This window comes from Sabethes cyaneus, chromosome 2, assembly GCF_943734655.1.
Source record: "Sabethes cyaneus chromosome 2, idSabCyanKW18_F2, whole genome shotgun sequence".
Lineage (NCBI taxonomy): Eukaryota > Metazoa > Arthropoda > Insecta > Diptera > Culicidae > Sabethes > Sabethes cyaneus.
Genome location: NC_071354.1, coordinates 49,507,958 through 49,521,863, shown reverse-complemented (window position 1 = coordinate 49,521,863; position 13,906 = coordinate 49,507,958). Strand labels below are relative to the sequence as shown.

Genomic DNA, 13,906 nt, shown 5'->3' with positions numbered 1-13,906 from the left:
ATCGCACAGGTAGTCAGCACGTCAAAAATAACCGGATCAACCTGACAGCACCTCGGCCGCCCGTTGCGTCGCTGCGGCTGGCTGGCTGCCGCACCGTTCTCGAGCGAAAATGTCCCCCAAAGTTACTGAGCGTCTCTCACCCACGCCGGGGTGTGACTTGCGCTACCAACTTAAGAACCAGACTGTAGGTGCTCCGCTCAGAATTCCATTTCACTCGCCAATAAATCACCGCAGCTCAAAATAAAGTCCACCAAATCGAGCACGCGCAAAATGTAGACAAAATGTCCTTCCTTCTCCGCTTTGAAAGCAAAACCGCCTGAAAGTTATCCGCGGCGCAACCGTCATGATGGACGCTGTTTTAATGGCCATTATGAACTTTGTTTGCTGGCATGCAGTCCCATCCACTAACTATGTACTAGGTAAGTTGAATGTTTTCACCTTGGAAACAAATTCTTCGGGAAATCACACACTTTTCCTCTCGGTGTGGAATATTCTTGGCTTACATCATACGTGCGCCGAAGCCGGCTGAAACAGTGGAAAATTAGTAATACACTTTAAGTGTGTCATGTTTACAGTTCGGTATGAGTACTTACAACGATTGGCATGAGCACGTTTTCAGCAAATAGCGCAAATATTTTCATGTGTTTTTAATTGAGTTTGCAGCAGTAATGGTCCACTTGGATCAGAAGCCACAAAAATCATTCAATAACTTGAATGGATTGAAGGCATAATACTCAGTTTTCCTTGATTTTTCATTTTTTACTAATATTTTAAGTAGCTTAAATCGCAATCTAATCTAAATTATGTTCGTTTCGTTAAGTTTTATTTTTTTAAATTTTATTTGTTCATCTTCAACTACGGCGCGCGTACAGATTGCTTATTTTAATTACTAATTTAGGCCTCGGATTCTAATACTCTTACTAAACACATTTCACATATACAAAATCATAGAACAACACGTTCCGCGCAAAGCAAAGTTTGATGAATTCTGGCTTTTTATCAGCAAAGTTCCACATACAATTGAGTGTGTCCTTGATAAAACATCAGACTGTTCAAAAAAACATGCTAACATCTCTTCTATGCGATTCAGATATCATCCCAAACTGAATGTGGTATTGACATGTTTCTTCAACTGCTAATCGTCCAAAGCGTAGGATTGATGGCTAGCGCAGTGGTAAAATTCTTGAAATAATAATTAATTAATTGATCATCAAAAATTAAAAATAACCTCGTACCGATAATGTATTGAATTTGGATAGGGTCCAATTTTGCGGGAAGGTTTGGATTAATTGAAGGTGTTGATGACGCCGAAAAAGATGCTTTGGTAGACGCAGCTTGCTTCTTCTTGCCTGCCGGGTTATTCGAGTGTCTTCCCAACACCACCATCGTGGCATGGCCTATATCATTTGGCTAGAGCGCTAGGAAAAGTTCATTTACAAACAATAGTCGCTATCATCGGCTACTTGCGATGTGCTAAGGCGCCATTCCGGAGACGGGTATCCCTCAACGGCCTTGAAAACGTTGACACGGTTGTTGTCTTAACATATTCTCTCCTGTAGGAATGGAAACTATCATTAAAAATCGTTACTGAAAACTATCAGTAGTTTCCAGTACGTAACTGACAACTATCTATAAGTAAATATCAGTAATTTTACCTATCACAACAATGAAGAAAAACAATAGGAAATTGCAATATTATAACTGCGTTATTGAATGTAAGTTTATATTCTACAATTTACCTGGCGGGCGGGATTCATGGGGGCTTGTGCAACTACGGACCAGATTTTCACCATCCAAAAGATCTAGCAGAAACATCGAGAGTACAACGTGCCCACGCATCACTTCTTTGATGGTTTCAAAGCCGCATTCGATACAGTCGATCGACTCCAGCTATGGTACATAATGCATGAAACCGGTTTTCCGGTACGAGTGATATATTTCGCGCGACTCAGGAGCACATTCGAGTCTCTCCGAGACGCGACAAGGGTTGAGGCAAGGTGACAGCTTATTCACCATGCTGTTCACAATCGCTCTCAAGGCGGTATTCCGACGAGTGGGCAAGAGAAACAAGAGGCATGATTTTCTTCAAGGATAGCCAATTCTTAAGCTTTGCAAATGGCTTTGATATCAGTCAGAAACCTTGCGACGGCGGATGCAATCTACGCCATACTGAAAGTGGGTATAGGAAGATTGGATTAAAAATAAATGCATCGAAGACCAAATACATGAAAGGAAGAGGCTCAAAAGAAACACGCTGCCATAGGAAGCTGACCATGTACGAAACCCTTATTGAAGTAGTAGGTTTTTTTATGGATTTAAAGCCGTGTTTTTTTGGTTCGACCAAGTTGAAAAAAAGCAAAGCCATGGGTTTATACCGTCTTTAGACATTACCCTTCTTTATCGACAGACTTCGCAGCCGTCTGTTAGAGTACAGGAAAATTACGGGGCCAGTGCAACAATCCTACTGACTCTAACTAGCAAGCACCGCCTAGCCGAGATTCGAACATACGACGACTGGCTTGTTAGACCAGCGTCGTACCTCGAAGCTAACTGGGCGGCTACCAAGTCGAAAGTGATTTCAATTTGCGACTTTTGAGATGACTGGGAAATTAGCGACGGTTGGCCTAAGATCGAGTTGAATGGAGACGGCTGCTTGAAGCAGCACGAGCCACACCGGCTCCAGAGGCTGCTGTAGAGTATAATGGCTGTTCGCCATAGCTTCGATTCTGGTTTATAAGCTAAAATTACAAAGCACACGCAAAACTTGGAATGATATATGTCATGCATGCTCTGAAGGAGTCCACGGAGGCAGAGACAAACGCTTCGAAAGCTATATAAACATTAATATTTTTTTTTGAACCGGTGGTTCCATCAATAAGGGCCAGTAGGGGAAAGTAATGACAATTTTTTTGGTGTGGAGGGGAAAGAGCTGGAAGGGGAGGGAGGGGGAGGGTGGAGTTTGGCAGCTACACTTAACAAGTAGTCGTTGTGACTCCTACCTTTTCAAAAAAAATATTAATATTAATGCCTGACCGCATTTCAAGGTCAAAGACTAAAACACGAGTTTGGTCTATTTCATAGGAACGGAGCCTTTCTCCGAAAACCCGCGTTGAGAATCGCGGCTAACACGCTGACAGACAGACAGCGTCACGCGCAGTACTTTGCAAGTCGTAAGGGCCTGCATAGTGTCGTCGTCCTGACAGTAAAAACAAGTTAGATTAAAATTTCTCGGTCGGTGCTTTCTACAGTAGACGGAGGAAGAGGCACAATTTGTGTCTTAAAATAACCCAACCAGATACGTCGCTACCATAAAAAGGGGTTTTGCAGTCTCCTTTTGTCCAGCGCCTCTGCGTTTCAAAGGTACACGGGTATCAGCGAGCTACACGCCCTGGCGGGTGTTGTGGGTTCAAATCCGGTTATAATCTTAGATTGTAGCTTGGTTCGACTCATACACCTTACAGCATTGGACAAAAGGTAGGAGTCACAACGACTACTTGTTAAGCGTAGCTACCAATAGTCCCCCCTCACCTTTCCGCTCTTTCCCCTCCACTCCAAAAAAATTTATCTTAGATCTTAGATTACAGCTTGGTTCGACTCATGCACCTTCCAGTATTGGACAAAAAGGTAGGAGTCAAAATGACTACTTGTCAAGCATAGCTACCAATACTCCCCCTCCCCTTCCTTTCCGCTCTTCCCCTCCTTCACCAAAAAATTTTCATTTCTTTCCCCTATCGTCCCTTCATCAATTGCAGAACCATCGTTTCAAAAAAAAATTAATATATATGTATGACTGCATTTCAAGGTCAAGACTTAAATTAAAAACTTGAGATTAGTCTATGGATTTTAAGAATTTTTATTTAAGGTTTAAACGTGAAAACCGAATCTATTCTTGCTTATAATATATACGTTATTATTTTCTATGCAAAAATATACGAAAAAAGACAAAGACGGAGGAATTTTTTTTGGACGATTTTCGGAAATTCCATTGTTCGAATTTCCATTTCTGTTTCGTGCTAGAAGCGTTAATTCAACTCGGAGACTCATTTTTCGTGTTTTTCAAACTGTAGAGCCCACAGACAATTGATTTTATAAAAAGAAATTTGACTCATATCCTACAAATTATTTTTTTGCCCCCAGATTTTTCAAGCTAATTTCCAAGGGGGGGTGACTAAAACTTTAAATATGATTTGCAATGGCCTAATGATAATAAGATAATAATATAATATACCATACAAAATTAGATATTTTAAGTGAAATAACATACTCGAAATTAGTATTTTCAACCCATTCCTCTCAATAAAACTTATTGTTTCCACCTATCTATCCAGTAAATTAAACTGAGTATAAACTACCCTGTTTTGACAAAATGAACTGTTACGGTTACGGTTAAACGACAAGGTCATCAGAGTCCATTTATGGCAGTCAGTATGGCACCGAATATGAAATTGACCAATAATTTTCGCTATTAAATTAACGGTCGTAGAGTGTCGAAAATACACTTATTTACTGATTTACTGATAATAAAATTCACCTTAAACAGCATTTTATGTGATAGAATTACTGTTGGATCTCGTTCAACAAACAACAAAAATAGCTGCGCGATTTTACGTTTCATAATTGTTCATAACAGATTATTACCTACTACTAAAGTAGCAACTCTGTTCTCGTTGTGAAAGTACTGAAATCACTAAAATGCAACTGAACTCTGACAACCTTCACCTTAAAATGAGTAGTTTTCACCCATTAATTCAAGTAAATAAAACTGAACAAAAACTACACGTTTTTGGTAAAATGTATGGTTACTCATTTATGAGTGACAGCACCTTTGCTAATTTTTGCATACTCACGGTTTTTCTGAAACTGAGTAGTTCTTCACTCAATTCTGGGTTGCTGAGATTGAGCGTGAACACTCGCAGACATCTGACACTTGACATTTGCGAACCGAAAAGAACTTCCGAATCGGCGGACCGAAACGAACAAAAAGGGTTAGTATTGCGTATCATTTAAATGTAATTAAAAAAAAACGTTTAGAGAAAGGTGTTTGGTTTAGTTTGTTGTTTAGTCTATCCAATGGATTTGGAAGTATTTCATTAGTGCTTTGATGAAATGTTTCACATATTTGCGGCTGCAAGAGGTCATATTATCACTCAATATTTAGTTGCAGATTTGGGCTAAAATTTGTAGGTCACAGAAATCATCGTTACCTTAACTACGTGTGATGGAGGCTAGACAATTTTCAATTCAACGGCATGGTTGGATTAGCCGCTTCATATAACAGATTACAGGGTGAGTAATAATAAACTGCCAATAAAGTAAATGGTCACTAGAAATGGAGAAATAAGAAATAAGACGCTTGCATAAATTTTAATTTTGAGTATATATCGTGTAAAGTATATCCGTAACATTTATCCTAAATTAATCCAATTCAAATGTTTCTCTCTTTGCTTCAATTATCAGCCGCAATCGTCGTTGATAATTATGGGGCTAGTGCAAGAATCCTACTGACTCTAGCAGAACCACCCAGATTAGAACAAACGACGACTGGCTTATTAGACCAGCAGCGTATCTCGAAGTTAACTAGTTTTGATGAATTCAATTTAAATTGCTGATCGTATGTAATCGAAGAGGAAAAGTTTCCGCTCACCAACAAATAAGAGAAATTTTGCCTGAAAACCGTTGATATTTTTGCATTCAATGAAATCTAAAATAATTTTACAAATCACATATTGTGTTTGCCTCTTTTTTAAATTACCGCACTGTTTTAGGAAATTTCACGATACTGTGAATAAAAGTTTATCGAAGTACGTGGTAAAATAGTATTACTAAGATTTCATATCATGATTTTTTTAATCATGAACCTTCTTTATTTAGTCGAAAATTTTAAATCTATTACAAGAAAAACAAGACACTCCATTTTACGAAAATTTTATTGATTTGTTTATATTTACATGACCTAAACATTTTTTTTGTATTTTTATTTATCATACTCATATTTACAGCTCACAAACATTGCGGATGACCGAATCGTTTTACTCGTTTACTAGCGTATTTTCTCTTAATATAGCTTTGTCACGATAGATTTTAAATATCAAGATATAATGCTTAGGCTTGCTTTCCTACGACTTCGACTAGCATTTGAATTTGACTGGAATCTTTGATTATTTTTCCACAGAACGCGCATGTTCTGTGCTGGTTAAACCGACTATATCGGGAAGCCATTCGCGGATAGTTTAAGATTGTTTGATTCGTATACTAGAATGTATCGAATTGTTTGTTTGAAATAGAACATTATTCAAACATTGACGTGACGATTTGCCATGGGTTTTTCCCGATGCAATTTTAAACGAGTGGGCGGTTACGAAATGGAACACTTTTCCATGACTAGTTAATTGGCAAACGTGACACACTAGAGAGAAAGGTGTTGCTTTAGACGTGGATCTTCATACGTCACTGGTCGTTATGCTGATGGACGTTTGCATTTCTCTTTGACGCTAATGAAATGACAGACTTTTCTCTGATTAATTGGAGATTTTTTTCAGCCACTCCATCATGCTGCATTACCAGAAGGATTTTTAATTGGCTCTCAAATTCCGCACCGTTAGCAGCCTGTGGTTCACAGTTTTGTAGCGGAAAGAGTTCCACATAATTCAACACTAATTAACGCCACTTTAAAATTAATAAACTAATGAACATAATCAGATGCATTTTGGTAGGTACCTACTTTTCAGTAAGTGTGACACACTTACTTGCGGTACAGTATTGCAACGAAAGCTAAATCCTAACTTCTTTCTCCTTTTCCACCATAATCACTTAAAATCTAAGTCATCGCTCTCTAGTTTCTTTTAAAAAGCTTAGCGTAAGAATGTCAGAAACTTTACAAATCGTCATGGATAGAGCAATCTAAAACGAAAGCACTTAAAACAAATGATTAGCGGCGGTAGTTTTGTTCAATCCTCCGAGTGGATCCAGCAAATAGCCGGCCGCACCGCCACCGGCTCCCAGCAGCGATGAAAAGGGTGACGAAAGGGCGGCCACCGCGTGGTGATGGTGATTTTGCAAGTTGTGATTCATGCTCAAATGGTTGGCGGCCGACTTCTGGTGGTTCTGCAGCAGCGAATTGCAGGACGTGCTCCACTTGTTGGTGTTGTTGTTATTGTTGCTGCTACCGTTGTGTAGCGTCGACAGACTTCCTGCCACGGTTGGTCCATGGCTGCCGAGCAGGCCAACTCCACCAGCGCCGCTGCCACCCCCGCCGCCTCCACCGTTCATGTCGGAATCGGACAGTTTGCCTACAATAAAAAAAAGTTGGAGAAAAAAAGTGGTAGAAAACGAATATTAGTGGAGTCGGAAAAATGATGCGACAGAAACAGATGATTTTTGCGATCGCTAGTGACGGCAATTTTCATGTGTGTGTGTGTGTGTGTATGTGCGCCAGTGTGTGGCCGGGTCAGAAATATCATAATTCATAATTTATTGAGTTGCAGGCGACATTAATAGTACAAGAGTTAATATGAGTTGGAGTGGAAAACAACCGAATGGCACATTCACTGTGACAGTAATTTGTGGTTTGCCATAATGGGGTGAAGTTTGTCTCCTTGGTCAGCACATTAAATAGCAGAAAATATCTAAAACCTTCTGAGTCACTACCTCTAAAAAGCGGAAGATTTAAAAGTTTATTTCAAATATTTTGCCGATTATAAGTTATACATTTCAACAAACGGACTTAAATAGTAAACCGTTAAAATTGCAATTTGAACATAACTGATGTTTAATGACTTATCGATTTTTTAGATTGTATAATGCCTAGTTCCTACCGGATCTGTTAAATCCTAATATTAATTTTCCGGATTTTATGTTAGAATCAGTGTCAGCTAATCTAATGTACTGGTAGTTCGGTATTCGTGTTATTTTATTATTTGGAAAATCTCGCTTTTTTGTCTAAATTAAAGCTGATATTTCATAAATAAAAGAGTTGTTTTTAAGCGTCTTAGCTCAAATTTAGTCGTTTAAGGTAGTTTTTGTTGGTTTTTGTTAATATTGGATTAATCTACTTAAGGGGGGGCCCTACGCTGGAAAATCGAAAAAATCCAATTCTATGTTTTGCATTTTCGAGAGGCTGTACCTTCAGAAATGTCATGCCAAAAGCATTTTTTGATATCTGATCTCATTGAAAAGTTAGGGCGAAAGCTGTGGGGTCACCTCAAAGCAAGCTCATGGGTGTACGAAACTTTAAACGCGTTTTTCTCGGACCCATGTTTTTTTTCAGCTGGCGGTACGTGTATCTCAGAATCTGGTGGTCCGATTTGGCAGAATTTTTTTTCAGCATGTAAAAATGAATTATCCAAATTGTTACATAGCCGTTTTTTGATATCTTGATTTTTTAAATTTTTTATGAGCTCTCAAATGGCGATTTTTGATGAAAAAACGCACTTATTTTGGCAAAATCGCCCCTATTTTGGCAATTTTTCGAATTTTCAGAAACCCCTACGTAACAAGGTATTGACCTAAAGCTTCAAAACCATCCTTCAAATCCGTTTTTTGATACTCCGTTGGTTCTCAGCACGTACCGCCAGCAGGGAACTGTTTTCTAAAGAGTATCCATGCGCCCTGCTGGCCATTGCAAATTATTTTTAAAGTGTTTGTCCCCCCGCCCCTTCAAAATTGGTTCTAAAAATCGGAGGGCAAAAAAAAAATTTGTTAGACTTAAGTAAATTTTTTTTTTGTATAAAATCAATTATCTGTGGCCTAAAGAACTTGAAAAAAGAGTGTGCGGAGTGTTAACGCTTCTAGCATGAATCAAAAATGGATGTACAAATATTATGTAGCTTCCGAAAACCGGTAAAATTTTTTTTCCGATTTTGACTCTATTTTGGAAGGTTTTGCCTTTCTACTATATAAATATATAGTATAAAAGTATAGAAATCACTCGGAAAACCGGAAATGGAAAGAAGGTCCTGCGGGCCGAATGTCATATACCATTCGACTAAGTTTCGAAAACTAAACATTTTCTGTGTGTGTGTGTGTGTGTGTGTGTGTGTGTGTGTGTGTGTGTGTGTGTGTGTGTGTGTGTGTGTGTGTGTGTGTGTGTGTGTGTGTGTGTGTGTGTGTGTGTGTGTGTGTGTGTGTGTGTGTGTGTGTGTGTGTGTGTGTGTGTGTGTGTGTGTGTGTGTGTGTGTGTGTGTGTGTGTGTGTGTGTGTGTGTGTGTGTGTGTGTGTGTGTGTGTGTGTGTGTGTGTGTGTGTGTGTGTGTGTGTGTGTGTGTGTGTGTGTGTGTGTGTGTGTGTGTGTGTGTGTGTGTGTGTGTGTGTGTGTGTGTGTGTGTGTGTGTGTGTGTGTGTGTGTGTGTGTGTGTGTGTGTGTGTGTGTGTGTGTGTGTGTGTGTGTGTGTGTGTGTGTGTGTGTGTGTGTGTGTGTGTGTGTGTGTGTGTGTGTGTGTGTGTGTGTGTGTGTGTGTGTGTGTGTGTGTGTGTGTGTGTGTGTGTGTGTGTGTGTGTGTGTGTGTGTGTGTGTGTGTGTGTGTGTGTGTGTGTGTGTGTGTGTGTGTGTGTGTGTGTGTGTGTGTGTGTGTGTGTGTGTGTGTGTGTGTGTGTGTGTGTGTGTGTGTGTGTGTGTGTGTGTGTGTGTGTGTGTGTGTGTGTGTGTGTGTGTGTGTGTGTGTGTGTGTGTGTGTGTGTATGTGTGTATGTGTGTGTGTATGTGTGTGTGTATGTGACGCTTTCAATCTCACTCACTTTTCTCGCAGATGGCTGGACCGATTTTAATGTTCTTAGTGTCAAATGAAAGGTCAGGTGTTCCATAGGTCGCTATTGAATTTCATACTGATCGGTCTTTTAGTTAAAAAATTATGTAAAAATACGAAAAATAGGTCTCATAGGTCCCTTAACCGATTTGAACAAAATTGATTGCATATGAAAGGGGAGCCTTTCAAAACCTTAACTTCCAAATTTCATGATGAATGGGCTTATGGTTTGAAAGTTACATAAAGAAATGTGATACAAAAGTATTCAAAACATATTTTTGTTACATATAAGCAATAATTCAATTGGAAATACTTTACAATTTATTGTCATTTGAAAACTACTAAACAAACGGATCTATCAAACGAAACCGAGTTATTGAAAATCGGATGATTCCTTCAAAAGTTATTCAAACTTTAACACTTAAGCACTGTATATTAAGACATTCAAAACGTGCAAAGCCAAAATATATCAATCAAGGGTCGATTGTATATAATGTATGTATGTATGCATGCATGTATGTGTATTTGTATCTATGTGGGTACATGTATGTATGTATGATGAATGTGTGTACAATTTGCAGTTTTGTAATTTGCATTGAAATACAGGAAAAGTGATGAAGAGCAATTCCAGCTTAACTAACAAAACGGTTTGATTCGACTATTTTTGATTGAAATGAAATTTTGCTGATATGTTGGATACCATGCAAGGATTAATTTTCCATGAAACTTTTTTTTCGTCAAGCGAAATTTTCCAAACGGGCGTATTGAGAAATGAGGTTATTATGTTTTTAAAAATTTATATTTCAAAGCCTACTTATTTGTTCAAAATGACGTCAAAGAAAAAGTTGTCAAAAATTAAGTGTATTTTCATTAAAAAATTACACGGAAAGAAAAACTTTCAAAAACTTTCATTCAAAATTTCATGAAAACCCACGATAAAAACCCGATTTAATCCACCTGGTGGTGAAAGGAACCTTTGTTATACCATCTTATATGTCATTTGATATGGGCATTTCCAGCTCAAATATTATTTTTGATTTGTCTTTGAATTTGTAATTTTCATAAAACTGACAGAGTCAAATTCTATACGCATCAATTTGAACTAAATTCTTAAATGAACTGTTTCTCAAGCCCAGCCGTTCTCAAGTTATTCAGATGTGAAATCTAAAAATTATCTGTTAGAATCAACACATGCAAAGTATCCGATAACCGTGTAATCGACCTTCACGAATTTGTCAGATTGTTCATTATAGGTAAGAAAGCAAAAATCTTAAATTTGGTGCCGATTGATACCCCCCACGATTAGTGGTAGTACCTCCTTTTTTTAAAAAGGACCCGTTTTGTCAAACCTTTTTATCTTTTACTTACAGATAAACATGAAAATCTCGACCAAAAGGTCCAATGTGCAAATGAGAGATTCTCTTTGCGTCTCTTATGCTTATTACGGCGGCATAAATGCATTTTAACCCAATTTTTCTAAAGTATTAGCTTTCCAATAACACCAGCAACCATTTCATGCAAAATAGACGAATTCAAGTGCATTTATGCCGCCGTAATAAACGTAAGAGAGGAGACGCAAAGAGAATCTCTCATTTGCACATTGGACCTTTTGAAATGTTGCTCGTCAAATATTAGTCTTAGAAAGAAACTATTTTCACATTCAAATTCCAATCGAAAATAGTCGAGGCTTTTTTAGCGTTTTGCGCTGGAAATGATCATAAAGAAATCGACACGTCTTCGGAATTTAATTCAACTGTTTGTTAACGCTGTGCTAGTTGTCATCCATATGCATCCTAGCGATAAACAATCTTCAGAGTGTATTTTAACCTACTAAATAACTTTATAGAACATAGAAAAGCAATGAAAATGTGCGTGTGCAAATTTTCTGAGCAGAACTGATTTTAAAGTGGCCGGCGCAGTTAGCGTCGGCGTACAATGCCAACCTAACAAGCCAGTCGTCGTATGTTCGAATTTCAACTGATCGGTGCCGCTACAGAGTTAAAAGGATCTTTACCCTAGCCCCGTAATTTTTCTGTACTCTAATAACCGACTGTGTAGTCTGTCGATAAAAAAGGGTCTAGTTCTGAAGGACGTTTACACCCATGGCTTTGCTTTGCTTGATTTTAAAGGGGTTTCTTTAAACAAATCATTAAAATTCGCAACCAGTAAGAGATAGATAGTTACTATATGCAGCAAAGTTGCTTATTTTAGTGTGTTCTACAATTTTTGTGAAGACGCTATTTTTTTGGACGTGTTTAAAAAACCAAAATTTGTGTCACCCTATTAGGCGGGTTCACGGTCACCCTAAAAGTATAAGAAAATGTACCTACTATATTTTATTAATTGACTGCTCCAAAGAAATACCCGTTGAAAAATTACACATTTTTACTCGATTATTCTGTTTTTGAGGTTTGGTCCCATTAAAGGTTTGGTCATTAAAGTTTTCTTGAATAAATAGCATAAATTAAAACGCAAAACTAACGATAAACCTTAAAAAACGATGAAACCAACCTACTATGTAAGCTTGACAGTTGTCACTAGCTGACAAACCAAAAGAAAAATAAATTTGTCTTCTAACAGCTTCCGATGTAATTCTTTGCGTCGTTTTCGTAAGCTCTCTTTTGGTTAAAATCTGTAAATATAAGGTTGTTACGATTCGATTGCGTAAAGTGAAGGTCTAAAACATTATCTCAGGCGAAAAACATGTGAAAAACGCTTAGTTTATGTAATTATTTAATATTTGTCCCAGCATGTCGAATGCGGCCAATATGCCCCACTTGCGATGATGCAATATGCCCTATTGCAAATTTGGCTATAAATACTGATAAATAGATATGAGTGACAGTCTATTACCACTATTAGCCTCAGTTAGTAATATAGAATGAAAGTGCTAGGAATAATTTATCTACCACATCCAAGTTCCAAGTTACTTAACAATGCGGGGCAATATGCATCAGCTGCAGTATAATATGCCCCATGCAAAAAACAAAAGTTATCGTTGGAGACCGAAACTAGGTTTATTTTATGTGAAAACACAATGTTTTGGGAATATCTAAACAAGTTTAACTTTCCACAAAATAGTATAGGCATATCAATCTCAAAAATATGCTGGGGCATATTGCTCGCACATTTTAGACGCTGTTTTTAAATAATTCCTAGCATTTTTATTCCACAATATTAAAGGAAGTAAACCATTGATTTTCAGCTCAAAAGGTAACATATATTCGCAATTTTAACGTTATTCTTGGGAAGCCTGGTCGAGATCTATCCATTCATTCTTAACCGTTATGTGTTCGGCTGGGTACCCGGGTACCTTTTGAGATTTTATTGCCTCGAAAAACAAGGTTTACGACAACTCAGCCAGCTAAAACTCGAAGAATGCTCCTAACTAGTGGGAATAAACCATTTGTCATCAACAGATTGCCTGTAGCAGCAGGGGGGGTCGAAGGGGGGGCCTTCGAATTTTTTTACCCCATAAGTGTTCGGATGGGTACCCGGGTACCCACCGAAATGAAATGTTTCTAACTTTATCAATTCTTGACCGATTTTGGATCTTGAACCGTCAAAAGATTGGAAAATTTGTCTACTTTTAGAGCATGAGCCTGACCAAGCCTGGGATCACGTCTGGTTCCCGTAAATCCAGATCTCCGGGACCATGTTCCGGATCCAAAACAAATGTGTACAATTGTCAATAAAACCACACAATATTGGTATCAAAATTCATGAAATCACTCCAGGAGTTGATGTCTATCCATTTTGAGTCCATTCAACTTATAGTCTTCGGAATGGCCACTCCGGAGCAAATTCCTGTGGGGCCTTACGGGACCGCTAACATATTAGGATAGAAACCCTAGCAATATGTATATCAAAATTCACGAAATCACTCCAGGAGTTGAGTTTTATCCATTTTAAGTTCATTTGATAAGCTGTCCCCGGAATGGCCACTCCGGAACAGGTTCCTGTGGGGCTCTATGAGACCAGTAACATGTTTGGTTAGAAACCCCAGCAATATGTATGTCAAACTTCATGAAATCACTCCAGGAGTTGATTTTTATCCACTTTGAGTCCATTTGATGAGTTGTCTCCAGAATGGCCACTCCGGAGCAGATTCCCGTGGGGTCCTCTGAGGCCACTAGCATGTTTGGATAGAAACCCTAGCAATATGTA

The 13,906-nt window shown here is 38.4% G+C and overlaps 1 protein-coding gene across 1 annotated transcript in view; it reads right to left on the bottom strand.

Moving 5' to 3' along the window:
- Positions 1–6,915: 6,915 nt before the first annotated feature.
- Positions 6,916–13,906, bottom strand: part of LOC128735397 (paired mesoderm homeobox protein 2A-like) — a 117,749-nt gene continuing 110,758 nt past the window's right edge. The window contains exon 4 of the mRNA XM_053829882.1: positions 6,916–7,289. Coding sequence (XP_053685857.1) covers positions 6,916–7,289 — 374 coding nt within the window. The remainder of the gene's footprint in view (positions 7,290–13,906) is intronic.